The sequence below is a fragment of the Rhinoderma darwinii genome, chromosome 2 (assembly GCF_050947455.1).
Source record: "Rhinoderma darwinii isolate aRhiDar2 chromosome 2, aRhiDar2.hap1, whole genome shotgun sequence".
Lineage (NCBI taxonomy): Eukaryota > Metazoa > Chordata > Amphibia > Anura > Rhinodermatidae > Rhinoderma > Rhinoderma darwinii.
In genome coordinates, this window is record NC_134688.1 from 12,983,253 (window position 1) to 12,998,816 (window position 15,564).

At 48.0% G+C, this 15,564-nt stretch overlaps 1 protein-coding gene across 1 annotated transcript in view; it reads right to left on the bottom strand.

The window, feature by feature from the left end:
• RSF1 (remodeling and spacing factor 1) overlaps positions 1 to 15,564 on the bottom strand; it is a 33,473-nt gene that overhangs the window by 15,828 nt on the left and 2,081 nt on the right. Inside the window, exons 2-8 of the mRNA XM_075851366.1 lie at positions 9,864 to 9,955; positions 8,282 to 8,374; positions 6,970 to 7,175; positions 6,330 to 6,469; positions 3,781 to 5,612; positions 2,688 to 2,885; positions 794 to 898 (exon numbers count right to left, since the gene is read on the bottom strand). Coding sequence (XP_075707481.1) covers positions 794 to 898; positions 2,688 to 2,885; positions 3,781 to 5,612; positions 6,330 to 6,469; positions 6,970 to 7,175; positions 8,282 to 8,374; positions 9,864 to 9,955 — 2,666 coding nt within the window. The remainder of the gene's footprint in view (positions 1 to 793; positions 899 to 2,687; positions 2,886 to 3,780; positions 5,613 to 6,329; positions 6,470 to 6,969; positions 7,176 to 8,281; positions 8,375 to 9,863; positions 9,956 to 15,564) is intronic.

Sequence of the window (15,564 nt, forward strand, 5' to 3'; positions counted from 1 at the left end):
GCAATTCTAGTTTCGGCTAAAAAAAAAAAAAAAAAAAAAAAATACATGCAGAATCGGCAGCAAATCTGCACTATGTGAACAAGGCCTTACAATATTAAACCTGTCCTAGAACTCTTTCAGTGCATAGGGGTACAGTGAAGCTCAATAGGTGCAGATTAATTTCATAGTATATCTTTTATAGGGGTTGTAGCTCATTATTTTCTGTTCCAGTTCTCCAAATCCCCTGCTTCTATTCACACATCCATAAAGATAGAGGAAAAAAATATTTTGCCGGCAGCCACCACTAGGGGGAGCTCACTGCATACAACAAATATTGAACTTAAAATGGAGTTATCCAGGGCTTTACAAAATGGTCAATAGGACAGGGGATGGAATTACATAGTAAACTAACAGATACTCAGCCCCTGAAGTGCCCTCCGCTCCGAGGTCCCAGAAGATCCTACAGAGGTCAAGTGCCATTCAAGGCAGCATCACTGCTGAGGCCAGTGATTGGCTGCAGCGACACGTGACCGCAGCAGGAGAACTGCAATGGAGGTCACTTCATGGGGTGAGTATCTGTAGCTTTACTATGTAATTCCATCCCCCGCCCTGCTGCCAGTTTCGTAAAATCCCCGATGAGCCCTTTAATAGATCCTATATTGATATATTATGAAACTAGCGCCTGACGTTAGACCGGACACGGTGCTGGAAGGCGGACATTCATGGTCAGCATAGAAAACGTATTCAGCCAATATACGCAGCTCTTAAACTACCAGCGTTACATTACACGTGATAAGCATAGCCGGGTTCATACATGTTGGCACGGTGGGCAGAACCATTCTCCATCGGGAATCAGCATGAGAGGCGGTCGGAGACAGGCTGTGTGATATCCGCTATCACAGGAGTCACACAGCAGAATCTGGATGAGGGAGACAAAAAACATTACTAGTAGGGACCGCGTCCATGTCCCAGCAGGACATGTCCCCTGTGCGTTCTACATGCTGCAAAATCATGTATTAAAATATACTCCAACTATTGGGTCTACCCGCTAGTACTGGGAAGGACACCCCTTCACCCTCAGAGCAGTCGGAATCCTTCCTTAGGGTACGGTTCACGTGCCGCCTATAAGGCCCAGTTCACATCACGTCTGTCACGTACGCTTAGATTGTACGCCAGGAAAGCTTTCGGCGTACACGTTTATCCTGTCCATAGGGTTACATTAGCCCGACAAAGGCCAATAGGGTATCCTGGGGCGACGTATACGTCCATTAGCTTTTCAGGACGTATAAATTAACCCTTTCAGGACGAAGCAATTTTTTTTTTTCGTTTTCCACTCCCCGCCTTCCAGGAGCCATGACTTTTTTTTATTTTTCCCCATCAATAGAGCGGCGCGTGGGCTTGTTTTTTTGCGGGAGGAGTTGTAGTTTCTATTGCCACTATTTTAAAGCGCCCTATAACGTGCTGGGAAACTGAAAAAAAATATATAAAAATCTTTGTGGGGTGCAATTGGAAAAAACAACAACAGATTCCTCCATTGTTTTTTGGGTTCCGTTTTCACCGTGCGGTAAAAACAACAACGTAACTTTATTCTGCAGGTCATAAAGATTACGGTGATACCAAATTGATATCGTTTTTTTTTTAAGCTTTAGTACCTCGTTGCTCCAGACCGTTAAAGCAGGGCGTCAGCTTTAATACACCCGCAGCAAATGGAGCTGGCTCGGCGTGTGAGCCCGCTCCATACTTCACCCCCCGCACCAGGGTGCGCAGTTATGTCAAGGTGCTTGAAGAGGGCAAACAGACGCCGAAACAGTCTATGGGTGATGGGTGCCTCTGTTAGGCATCCGTCACCCATAGGCTATTATACCATTCGTTTTACCTTTACGTCAGGCGCTCTTCCTGGCAGATATGCCAAACTCATGGCCAAAAGCATGATGTGAACAGGGCATTAGAGGCAGAAATTTCTGCTACTGAAAAATCCATCTCATACATGTGAATGGGGAGGGGAGGGAGGTTTCAGCAGCAGGTGGATGGATTTCCTCAAGTCTCATTCAGACGAATAAGACTGTTGCATGCAAATCTGCCGCGTGTGAGCTCACCCTTACAGATTCTGGTGACAAGATCGTGCCAACCAGAATGTGCCCTCACATACCAGAGGTGCCGCACTGGACGGAGACCTGGAGATAGTGCAGGCGTGGGAAGTGCCAGCTTGAGAGGCTTTGTGCTCAGAAGACGGGTGGCTGTGGCATATAAACGCTCCTAATAACGTATGCCAAGGAAACATTCTCCACATCATTACACGGGCACCGGAAGGATTAATTTACTCCGCATTCTGATCCCGACATTTACATGGCGCAGCAGAAACGGAAAGTCTTAACAGGTGACGTTCAGTTTTCAGCGGTCTAGTTTTGGCGGCCAATGCTGTTTCACTATTTTTTGGCCTTGAACTGGTGCCCTCTCTGGTGCACCATTACACTGCTTGCTCGGCTCTTTGCTTAACCTGTGGCCCTCTCCAATGAAGTCTATGGGAATTGTGGCAGATACGAATTAGGGAGCAGATATACCCGGTCACCCCCATAGGCGTTTATGGCACATCCTGTGGATACAGCTGAACTGCTACACCCTAATGAATAACTACGAAGAAAAACTTCTGACCCCCCAATTAGCCCCACTACCACTCATGTCGGACTGGTTTACACATTGACACTTACCAGCTCAGGGTGGTTAGGAAGGCCACATTTCTTACACGGTTCATCATCTGGCCCTGGAACACCGTCCTTCTCATTTTCGGAACCCTCTTCCGAATCCTCCTCGCTGTCAGACTTCTCCGTTTCCTCTTCACTGGACGATTTGCGTTTGCGACGAGAACGGGTGTTGGTCCAGCGTGTTCTTCGCCTTGGTCTGGATTTCTGTGTTAGAAGTAATAATTATAAGTGAACCCCAGTGAATAAAGTAACACAAGCATGCAAGTACAAAAAAGGGAAATAGATCTAATAGCTTTTTAATCAGTCATCAGTGGCTTAAAGCTAAAGGCCGGAAGCTGCACTACTGCTCTATCCTTATGACAACTCTACCTGTCCTGTGTACCTCGTCTTGTTATACAGACACTGCATGACTACAACGCACCATCCACATCAACAGTCACACAACTTCCACTAGTGAAGCCAGAAAAGATGTGACCAATCATGCGCATGTGGGTTTGGATTCATATAATGTACCTATGACAAGTTTCAACGGTACAAGACCACAGGCAGGAAGTGTGGTCATGAGGACATGAGTAGTGAACACGCAAGCTTAAAGAGATTCTCTGCTGTGGACAATCCCTACTTGTTAGAAGGGTGCCTTGATAACAGGATGATCAAAGTGTCCACCAGCGATCACCTGTAATCTGGGGGGAACCTGGTAATAAGTGTTGAGTTTCCCTGCAGCGCCACCACAGGTGAAATGAAGCATTAACACAATATCCATTCATATCAATGTGTTCTCTGTGTAATGCAGGACAGGTCTTCCAGAGAGAGGGAGACGCTCTATGTAACTGCTCTCAGTCAAGACATGAGGATCCAGGAAAAAATAAATATATATATAAAATCCATCTGTCCCCTCCTCTAACGTCTGTAGACTATAGGGAGTGGGGTAACACTTCACATGCAAGATCAGACTACAACAAAGGGTTTGAGGCACATGGGTCTGCGCAGGAGCTGTATACTTAAAACAGAACTTTGTTTAAAAAAAATAAAAAAATACTAATTGCTAAGGGTGCAATAGAGAACATATCCTTGAGGTAACATCTCCGCGGTGACTTACCTTCTTTGTTTTTTGGCTTGATTCTCTCTCGATTTTCTCCTCCTCCTCCTCTTCTGGTTTCTCAGGAGCAGGCGATTCGTCCTCATCACTCGGTTTCTTCTCAGGTTTGCGGACTTTAACTTCCGCCGCCTTGGAAGAGGGTCTGGAGATGCGAGGAGATCGCCTCAGCCGCATCCCAATGTTTTCCTCCATCTCGTCGTCTTCCGCAGCCACGTTCTCCGCAGGCAGCTCTGGCCTCCTCCTCTTGTTGGAGATCCGGATGGTCAGTTTTAGGCCATCCTTCTGCCTTTCCGAAGTCATCTCCTTGCCCTCCGAGCCGCTGTGTTCTTCAGTCTTTGTTTTTAGCTTATTTTTACTTCTCGACATCAGCGACGGCTTCTCTGAAGATTTCTCCTGATCCTCTCCTGCAGCCCCGTCAGCCGCCTCATCATCCGCACCTTTAGAAGAAGCCGCCTCACTCTCCGCCGCCGCAGTCTTACGCTTGTTCCTTAAGGTGAACGCTTTCTTCTTCGCCGCGGTCGTTTTCGGGCGCTTCTCATCGGTCTCCGCCATCTCAGTAGACTGCAGCTCCTCTTTGATCTCATGGTCCGGTTTCTTTAGATCTTCACTTGGCTTCTTCTTGGCTGCAAAATTTCTGGAAGATTTTTTGGAAACTGGTAATTTTGCGGCTTTCATTTTTCCAGAGTCCTCTTTGCCGCCTTCGTCTTTGAGCTCTTGAACTTTCTGATCGGAGACACTTTTCTCCGCGGCCGGTGACACTTCCTTCCCATCCTCGCTTTGAGCCGGAGGGGCTTCTTTTATGGGCTCATCCGCATTGGGCTCCTTGATGGTCTCGGAATGACTTGCTTCTTTCTTTGCCTCTTCCTGGGGCGGCTTTTCGATCTCGGCGTCTAATTTCTTTTTGTCATCGTCGACTTTCTGTCCCGCTCTGCTCTTGCTCGAGTCCGCCTCGGCGGGTTCTACCGTTGAGGGCGCTTTCTGAGAGGATTCGTGCATAGGGGGTGTACCACGATCATTGCTCAGGTCCGTCGCATTTTTCTCCAATCCATCTACAATTTTGGTTTTGCCGTTCTCCTTAAGTTCTTGTAAACTCTTAATGACACTTGAATTCCTCTTCTCATTGGCGATACCATTTTCATCCTTCGTGCACTCGATAACGGATTCTCTCGGATCATCGGCGCCATCTTCCGCACGGTCTACCTTTGCCTTGTGCACCTTCTCACTGTTCAATTCTCCATTGACCAGTTGTTTCCCATCAGCAGCAGTACAGGACCCAGCAGGAGCTTTCGTACCATTGTCTTCTAATTTGACCTCCTCCTTCTGAAGCAGCTCTTTCGTGGGAGTTTTGGACTTGCAGATCGCGGCTTTGACTGGGCTGTCAAAATCATCAGTCAGTTTGAGTTCCCGTTTCTTCAGCGGGATCTTAGCCTGCTGGTCATTCTTCATTTTTTCAGTGCCCTCAACAGGTTTCTCGACATGTTCTTCCGTACGCTTGACGATGACGGAAACCTCGGCGCGCTCTGGGTCTGGGGGGGAAGGCGTCTTCTCGGCGCTCCCTTTGCATTCCTTTAAGTCTTTTGATTCCATTTTTTCATCCTTATTCTCGACTTTCACAGGCTTTATGTTCTCCTTGAAGGCGTCTTTATCTTTGGCAGTCGGTTGCCCCTCCTCTACGTCGGAGAGAGGCTCAGTTTTTATTTCGCTGCTCGTTTTTAGCGGTCTGTCACCGTCGGTTTTGCAGCCACTGCGGCTCTCGGTTGGAGATTCACTGGTTTGTTTACCCTCCACGTCCGGCTTCTTCTCTTCCATCTCAACATCTTCTGCAGGTTTCTCTAAAAGGAATAAGGAAAATAAAAAGTCATGGGGTTGTCTGGTTTCGAAAACTCATTTTTAAATACCCCAATAGTGAATTTGAAGTTAATAGCGGGGGTCTATAAGCAACAAAGACGGACTCTGAGGGACCCGGCATATCCATAAATTACACGGACAGCCCATTGATTTGAACAGAAACAGTGTAATACTTCATTTCACCTATGGTGGCACTATAGGGGAATTGAACACTTGCTGTTAAGGTTACCTCACAGACCACAACTGATCGCTGAGGTCCCAGTAGCAGGAAACCACCCTGTGATTAGTTCATTGTTGGGGGACCCTCTTCAAAAAAAGGAATTGGCCAATGTCCCTTTAAAATAAATACTGATCAACAGAGGGCACCTGCCATACACAAAGCAAAATACACAGAGCTCTTTTGGAAAGGACGAGGAGACCAATGTCAGGGGCTCCCTTTCAGTGTTCGCCAAGAGCCTTTTATAGAAAAACCTGTGAACAGATTTTGTAAAGGAAGCACAGAAACGGGGCATTCATGCAAAACAGCCCAGACAGGAGGTGTTGTCATGAGGACATCGGAGTAGCCATGCTGACAGTTGGGGACTTGTGAGCACCGAGAGCCTTTAATTCATTACTTCTGGAAGTTCAGTAACCTCGTCGTCCCTAGATTTGGGGTTATTATTAGAACAAAAATGACAAATAATAATAATAATGATGAATACCCCCATTCTCTTCTTTCTTAACTTCGTCGTCTGGATTGGGATTTTGAGATGAAGATTCTTCTGGCTCAGTTTTTTTCAGTAACGCGGGGTCTATTTGAGCTTTCAGAAGTTCCAGGATCTCCGCCAGCTCATTCCTGGACCTACAAGACAAAAGAAACGTAAGCGTTAACATTGCGAAAGTGGCATCTCAATCTAAAATAGCGTTTGGCCATTCACGGGTTAAGATTACAAATCAGAAGGAAAAAGTCTTCGTACACACACACACACACACACACACACACACAAAACAGGATCGGTACAAGATAAATAACGCACAGTTGCTGCCGGTATTATGCTCCAGAGCTGTATTCACAATTCTGCTGGTCATTACTGGAAACAAGCTTTTCGTCAGGCACACCCGTAACAGCTTAGCCGAGCTCCGACAATGCGGGGGGGGGGGGGGGGGGCAGTTCGTTTTTGCTGCAATAGATTACTTTACAGCACCTGGTGCAAAGATAGCACTTGCCAAAATGAAAAAAATCACTAGAGTAAGCTCCGTGCAGACACTGAACAAGCAGAGAGTGCTGGGAAAGTTTTAGCTCTAAAGCCTGCAGAATTGGTGTATGTTCACACCGATCCCTGTAACGCACATTGCACTGACCTGACTATGCACTTCCACGAGGAGCCGTCCTGGTCATCCTGCTCCTCTATGTACACGCGGATGTTATGGTCTTGATCCAGTTGGTACCAGTACATTAAGCCGTCCTTATCGCGCCCGATGGGCTGTATACGCATGGCGTCCGCCTCTTCTTCATTGATGGCGTTTTTAAACTTCAGATTCTCATCAAATTGACACTCGCATAAGTGCTGAAATGAGAAGCGTGTAAGTAGAGCGCCACCCTCTGCCCGAGTTCGGGGACTACAGCGCACACTAATTCAGCAGAGATTGGACATCTGTAAGTATTCCAGCAAATTATTCTCTGTATAAAGGAAAATTTCTGCAACTTTCGAATATATTTCTTTTGATATCGCCTCATGTTATTCAAGATCTCTGCTTGCGGTCAATGAAAATATGTAAATATTACACAGGTGTACGGTCCGTTTACAAGAACGCGGTTACAATGTAGCGAGCCGTGCACCTGCTGGATCATTACATAACCAGGACAGATTCCCATTCTCTAGTAAGTAGGCTCAGAATCACTGACTGTAAACAGAGATCTTGAAAACCATGAGGATATTAAAACGTTGCAGAAATGTTCATTATATAAAGAATAAGATCAAAAAGATGAAAGCTGAAAACCCCATTAACACAAGCTATAGTGGTGCTAGATAAGCTGTTATCTTACCCTAACCCTGGGACCACCAGTCATCAGAATGAGGGGGCCCCTGTACTTGCTGGAGAGCCACAGCCCTTCCAATAATGTTCCAGATACAGCGGCCCCTGCACAACTACATGTACTGCCCAAAGGCCGGCCATCATTAGATATTCCTGGAAATTCCTGGTTTTGATATAGATGGCCTGTTCTAAGGATAGGCCACGAACATCAGATTGGTTGGGGTCCAAATCCCGGCTCCCCCACTGGTCAGCTGACTGAAGGTGCCGGGGCGCACTGATGAGCCCTGCCTTCTCTTCATTCACCAGACACTACGCCGTATCACTGGTTGTGGCTGTTCCTGGTACTGCAACTCCGTCCTATTCACTTGAATGGGACTGATCTACGATACCAGGCACAGCTGCTACAACACGTACGAGACAGCGTCTGGTGAACATTAAAGAGGCTGCAGTGCTGACCGGAGCGCCGCGGGCCCTTCACTCAACTGTTTGTAGGGGTGGCGGGAGTCGGACCCCCAACAATCTGATATTGATGACCCCTTTAAGTATAGATACAGTCTCAATATAGGCTCCTCAATAGCTTTACAGACCATCACCCATGTCACACGGCTCAGGACACCTACGATGACTGCATATTTACCTTCAGTATCCCCACTTTACACTCCACAGTCATCTCCAGGTACCCCTTCTTCTCCATCTCCCAGGCCCACGTGCTGTTGTAGTCCTGACATATCTGGAGATTACAAACAGAAGCCGTTACTCACATCCTCAATCCTCACAACAAGCGACCTTAAAACAGGCGCCCATTAACTAACAGTGTTATAAAGGGGGTTTTTCCCCCGATTTTCAAGACCTCTGATTGCTGTTCGTGAATGGAAACATTGATGTTTATATAATGAGGCTGAAACCCCAATCAGACCTAATACTTGTAACAAATGAGGGTTTTCTACAATTTTATCAACTGTTTATCTTCCTCTGGATATAAAACAGTCTGAATTACAATTATAGGATACAACGTATCAGTGCAGGTAAAATGTAACGCCATCAGGGAAGCAGATTTGTGTTCATGACGTCCTTAGCTTACAGAGGATTGCCTAGACTGGAAACAATTGTAACAAACCCTTAGCTGTGAAAAGTATTAGGTCTCTACAGGTTATAAACAAGAATGTTCTCATTCACTGATAGCAAGCAGAGATCTTGAACATGGTGAGTAATTTAATTTTATACACACAGATATGAAAAAAAAATACTGAAACATTTTATTAGAAGAGGATTTAGATTTACAGGAAGGTCCATGCTCGCAACATTGCCACATGCATGGACCGTGTACAGCCATATTACAGGCCCATAGGGACTCCGTGTGCTGCCGTATGTCAACATATGGGGCCTCCCTGGATATCGCATAGGGAAAAAACCACTAGGGAAGAAATGATCCCTGAGACACTGAACCCACTGCTATCAATGGGCATCCAGGACTGCAAGGACAACAACAGTCCCCGAGAGCAAGAGACAATCCCCGACTATAGGGGGGGCTCCCCTCTATTACCTCCATATGTCCTAACTAATAGGGCATATGGAAAGGGGATGTCCAAAGAAGTCTACCCCTTTAAAATAGGAAAATAAATGTAGGGCAATACGTATCGGAGCAGTGCCCATCAGGAAATAGGAGGTGGTCCGACATCACAAGCGCCATAAAAAAGGCGCGTTGTATGTACTAACAGGGTGCGCCTCCATTGATTTGAATGGGAATCTTAATCAAGCGTTTGACGTGTATTTTGGCGCATGAAACGCGCCAAAATACGCATCAAATGCACACCGTGTGAACAGGGCCTAAAAGAAAGGAGAGGTGGCCGTGCACGTCACCATTCTGTACTGTGGGAGTTACAGAAATAGCCGAGCAAGTATGAGCAGAGCCGGGACCCGCGTCTATCAGGGATTTATGGGATATCCTATGGATATGCCATTAATGTCTAATGTGGGAAAACCCTGTAACTGGGCCCATCAGGGACTCTTAGAAACTGGCAGCAGGGCAGGGGATGGTATAGAGAAATAATCCATCATATACTCACCCCCTGAAGTATCACCTGCTCCAGCGCTGTGGCCCCAGAAGCTCCTGCCTACCATATACCATCCCCTGCTGCCGATTTCTGAAACTCCCAGATACCCCCTTTAGTCACCAGACACCCCCTCCGGTCACATGATTATTATTAGTAGCCTCCTACCTTGATTAGATATTTCTCCCATCTGTCAAATGTGACCGACTTTCCAATTTTTCTCATGAGCTTTAAGTGGAGCTCGACCAGTGCCCGGGATACTGCAGGGAGAAGGGAAGGACATGAGACATCGGACAACACTGACTCGAGATGATACAATAAAGTGAGCTCCACCTGCAGAAAAAAGCAGAACGTTCGGCCATTGTGCCGCTGAAGATTTAGGACACTTGGGGGCTTTGAAACTTTGGCCATAAAACATAACAAGCTTCAATAAAAAAGTGTTAATATAATACATCAATGCAAATCTCAGAACCTGATAATTATACAGAGATAAGCGGCGCCACATAGATTCCTTATATCTTCTTGCTGAAGCATCGGTCACAGTCTGCCGGACATGTAGTGCTCCCTCTCCAAGAGGTTCTTTAGCAGTTGCAGTACGTATTACACAGGTCTGTGTCCCAGGCCAGAACCTCACACCATGCACCTCAGCTGCTGCAGAACCTCACACCATGCACCTCAGCTGCTGCAGAACCTCACACCATGCACCTCAGCTGCTGCAGAACCTCACACCATGCACCTCAGCTGCTGCAGACCCTCACACCATGCACCACAGCTGCTGCAGAAGCTCACACCATGCACCTCAGCTGCTGCAGAAGCTCACACCATGCACCTCAGCTGCTGCAGAAGCTCACACCATGCACCTCAGCTGCTGCAGACCCTCACACCATGCACCTCAGCTGCTGGTGACCCTCACACCATGCACCACAGCTGCTGTAGAAGCTCACACCATGCACCTCAGCTGCTGCAGAAGCTCACACCATGCACCTCAGCTGCTGCAGACCCTCACACCATGCACCACAGCTGAAGCAGAACCTCACACCATGCACCTCAGCTGCTGCAGACCCTCACACCATGCACCACAGCTGCTGCAGAACCTCACACCATGCACCTCAGCTGCTGCAGACCCTCACACCATGCACCTCAGCTGCTGCAGACCCTCACACCATGCACCTCAGCTGCTGCAGACCCTCACACCATGCACCTCAGCTGCTGCAGAAGCTCACACCATGCACCTCAGCTGCTGCAGAAGCTCACACCATGCACCTCAGCTGCTGCAGAAGCTCACACCATGCACCTCAGCTGCTGCAGAAGCTCACACCATGCACCTCAGCTGCTGCAGAAGCTCACACCATGCACCTCAGCTGCTGCAGACCCTCACACCATGCACCTCAGCTGCTGCAGAACCTCACACCATGCACCTCAGCTGCTGCAGACCCTCACACCATGCACCTCAGCTGCTGCAGACCCTCACATCATGCACCTCAGCTGCTGCAGACCCTCACACCATGCACCACAGCTGCTGCAGAACCTCACACCATGCACCACAGCTGCTGCATAACCTCACACCATGCACCACAGCTGCTGCAGAACCTCACACCATGCACTCGCTTAACAGGAACAGGCATTTAAAGGTATTGTACGAGACTAGAAGAAAAAGGGGGCACCTGCCTTTCAAGAAACTGTGCCCCTCTTGACCATGGCTTCTGCCTGGTTTTCACCGGAACTATTACAGATGGTGCGGGCAGAGGTGCTGTGCCAGTGCCATCATTTGCTGGTGCCAGCTGTTTTGAACAGTTGATACCCTACTCTAACAACCAGGATCCAGGCGTATGCAGCGACTGCGGCACCTATGTGCTTTTACAGAAGAAAGGTGGCTCCTCCAAAACCCCATCATCGCGATCACAGGGTACACGTGGGCCGAGCGAAAAATAAATAAATTCAAGTAAAAAAAAAAAAAGCAAAAAACCCTTTTTATTGTGCAAAATTGGTAAAACAGTAAAAAAATGTAACGGCCGTAATCGTTAGAAGAAAGACCTGAAGTATAAAGTGAACGTGTCCCATACACTGCACGGTGAGGTAACCCTTCGGCCATGTTCACACAACGCATTCGCCAGAGAATCCACGATCCATGGCTGTCCCTCGGATTTCTGCCGTGGCTTTACATTTTCATCTGTCGCTGATCCGCAGGTAGATCAGCCCCATTTAAAAGGTATAATCTGCCAGCGGGTGCGAAATCCGCGCCAGGAAGTGAACATTTGACTTTTTCCGCGACGCCGACTTCAAAACTTCTGTTGCGTGCACGTCCCATAAAGCGAAGCCTCTACGAGAGCAGTGAAATACTGATAATATAGAGCGCAGCGGTAACACGGCACATCAGTTACTTATCACTTCTAGCAAATCACGGTCCTCAGACTCTACATATTACACTCCAGGCTGCTCCAGTTCTAGACCGTGAGGGGTTAAAGGGCTAGTCTCACTAAAACAACCCCTTTCCACATTCCCTCAGCTGAGGGTTTGTTACACTTGTATCCAAAAATCAAAGTATTTCTCTGTGAGCTTAACGGCCTGGACTAGAGACTGATACATTCGACCTGCACTGATACACTGTTGCAAACTAACAAGGAGAGAATTTGTTTGTGGATATAAATTACAGTGGATACAACTGTAGCAAACCCTCAACTGTGAAAAGTATTAGGTGTGTACAAGTTTTCAGCCTGAGGATATATACAACGTCCCCATTCAATGACAGCAAACCGATCTTAAAAACGGTGCGGAATTGAAACTAAATTTGTTAGGAAGCTGCAGTTAAAGGACAGGAAAACCGCTGGCTTAGCACATGTTGCGGATTTGCCGCCGTTCTAAGGCCCAGTTCACACAAAGTTTTTTTTACGCTGATATTGACGTGGAAACCACGTCAGAATCAGCGCCAAAAAAATGTCTGAAACCGCCTCCCATTCATTTCAATGGGAGGCAGAGAAAGCGTTTTTCGCTGTTTTTTTTTGCCCGCGGCGCTCAATGACTGCGGCCTAAAAACGCAGCACGAATTTGCAGGCAGGTCAAAATCTGCTTCAAAACGCAAAACAGGCGCGAGACCGACAGGCAGACCCAGGAGTTGATATTCATGAAATTGTATCAGTGTAACCCTTGATGTAGGAGGGGGATGATAGAGCCATAACATCGCCTTCTCCTCCCCCGCTCACTACCATACAACCTCCTATATAGACTCACCCACCTTGGGGTTTACGTATTTAAGGATCTTGGATTATTAAAGTCCGCTATAGCGGGACACCTCCCCTCCCCTCCCCCAACTGCCCCTGGAGGCCTCCGGCTGGGAGTTCTTCCTTACTCATCCTGTTTAATGCTCACTTATACTTCGGAGGAAAAAAAAAGCGCAGCATGGCAGCAGAGGGCGCTATAACATAGGGTAAGTGTCAGCCACAAGACAGTCAACAAAATTCCCTAATATATACAGGTGGGCCAAATGATGGGATGTCACCAAATCCTTATGAAGTTCTGGACAATCATTATGTTGGTGAGCAGCCTGCGGCTCTGATCCGTCACATGGAGGAATCACTAATGAGATAGGTAGAGATGAAGTATAGAGGAGAATACTTGGGGGGGGGGGGGGGGGGTCGTAGTACTGGTTATTGGGGGGCATGGTGAGGATGAGGGAGTCAGGTTGATGTTGAGGCCACATATGGATATTGGAAGGAAACGTTCAGGAATGGGATTGGTTGCTAGAAAGAGGAGTTGTCTGATGGAGACAGAGCTGGTTGGGAATAAGATGGTTAATGGAGATGGAGCCAGGCCTGGAGAGACCAGAAGCGCCAGAAGAAGAAATGAGACATTTGTTGGCGATACGGTCATTGATTGAGACAGGAGAAGGGTTTAAGGCAGGAAGTGGTGGAGCAATCAAAGAGTTAATAGGGGGCAGAGACACACGTTCTAGAGACCACATAGAGCGAGTGATGGAAACACACAGTTATTTATTGGCACAAGAATAAATAAGTTCTAGGTATCAGACATAGACAGTAGTAGCTGCTGATAAGAGCAATAAATGGCTGCGGAAGTGGCGAGGAAGGTTCTAAGACATGGAGGGTTATGGGAAACATAAAATGGGTTCTAGTAGCACACAATCAGTGGTAGAAGCTAGGCGCTAAGTACCTGATGGAGGCGAGAGGTAGATTCTAATTATCAGACAGAAGATCATCGTCAGGATTGGTCAGTGGCGGTTCTAGGTGTCAGGGCTGGTCAGTGGCGGTTCTAGGTGTCAGGGCTGGTCAGTGGCGGTTCTAGGTGTCAGGGCTGGTCAGTGGCGGTTCTAGGTGTCAGGGCTGGTCAGTGGCGGTTCTAGGTGTCAGGGCTGGTCAGTGGCGGTTCTAGGTGTCAGGGCTGGTCAGTGGCGGTTCTAGGTGTCAGGGCTGGTCAGTGGCGGTTCTAGGTGTCAGGGCTGGTCAGTGGCGGTTCTAGGTGTCAGGGCTGGTCAGTGGCGGTTCTAGGTGTCAGGGCTGGTCAGTGGCGGTTCTAGGTGTCAGGGCTGGTCCTAGGTGTCAGGAGTGGTCAGTGAATGCAGGAAATGGGTTCTAAATATCAGACATGGTTAGTGATAAAGCCATAAGATGGGTTCTAGGTATCAGGATTGGTTAGTAATGAAGGCAGAAGGTTCTAGGTAAAAAAAATAGGGTTAGTGATGTATGAGGAATGTTCTAGGTATCAGACATGGTCAGTAATGGAAGCATGGTAATGTTCTAGGTATCAGACATGATTCTAGTTATTAGACATAGTAATGGAGAAAATATGGTTCTTGGTAGACATGGCAAGTAATGGAGATATGGTTCTAGGTATCAGATATACCTAGTAACGAAGGCAGATGTTCTAGGTGCCATATAAAGTGACGGAGGCAGATGGTTCTGGATATCAGACATGGTCAGTGATGGACAGAAGGTTCTAGGTATCAGACATTGCCAGGAGAAGGTTCTAGGTACCAGTCAGTGATAGAGACAGGAGGTTCTGGGTATCAGACATGGTCAGCGATGGCGGCAAGAGAAGGTTCTAGGTATCAGACATGGTCAGGGATGGACAGAAGGTTCTAGGTATCAGACATGGCCAGGAGAAGGTTCTAGGCATCAGTCAGTGATAGAGGCAGGAGGTTCTGGGTATCAGACATGGTCAGCGATGGACAGAAGGTTCTAGGTATCAGACATGGCCAGAAGGTTCTAGGCATCAGTCAGTGATAGAGGCAGGAGGTTCTGGGTATCAGACATGGTCAGCGATGGAGGCGGGAGAATGTTCTAGGTATCAGACATGGTCAGCGATGGAGGCAGGAGAAGGTTCTAGGTATCAGACATGGTCAGCGATGGAGGCAGGAGAATGTTCTAGGTATCAGACATGGTCAGCGATGGAGGCGGGAGAATGTTCTAGGTATCAGACATGATCAGCGATGGAGGCGGGAGAAGGTTCTAGGTATCAGACATGGTCAGCGATGGAGGCGGGAGAAGCTTCTAGGTATCATGGTCCGTGAGACAGGAGATGGTTCTAGGTATCATACATGGTCAGTGATGAGGCACAAGGTTCTAGGTATCGCGGTCAGTGATGAGGCGCAAGGTTCTAGGTACCGCGGTCAGGGAGGAGGCGCAAGGTTCTAGGTACCGCGGTCAGGGAGGAGGCGCAAGGTTCTAGGTACCGCGGTCAGGGAGGAGGCGCAAGGTTCTAGGTACCGCGGTCAGGGAGGAGGCGCAAGGTTCTAGGTACCGCGGTCAGGGAGGAGGCGCAAGGTTCTAGGTACCGCGGTCAGGGAGGAGGCGCAAGGTTCTAGGTACCGCGGTCAGGGAGGAGGCGCAAGGTTCTAGGTACCGCGGTCAGGGAGGAG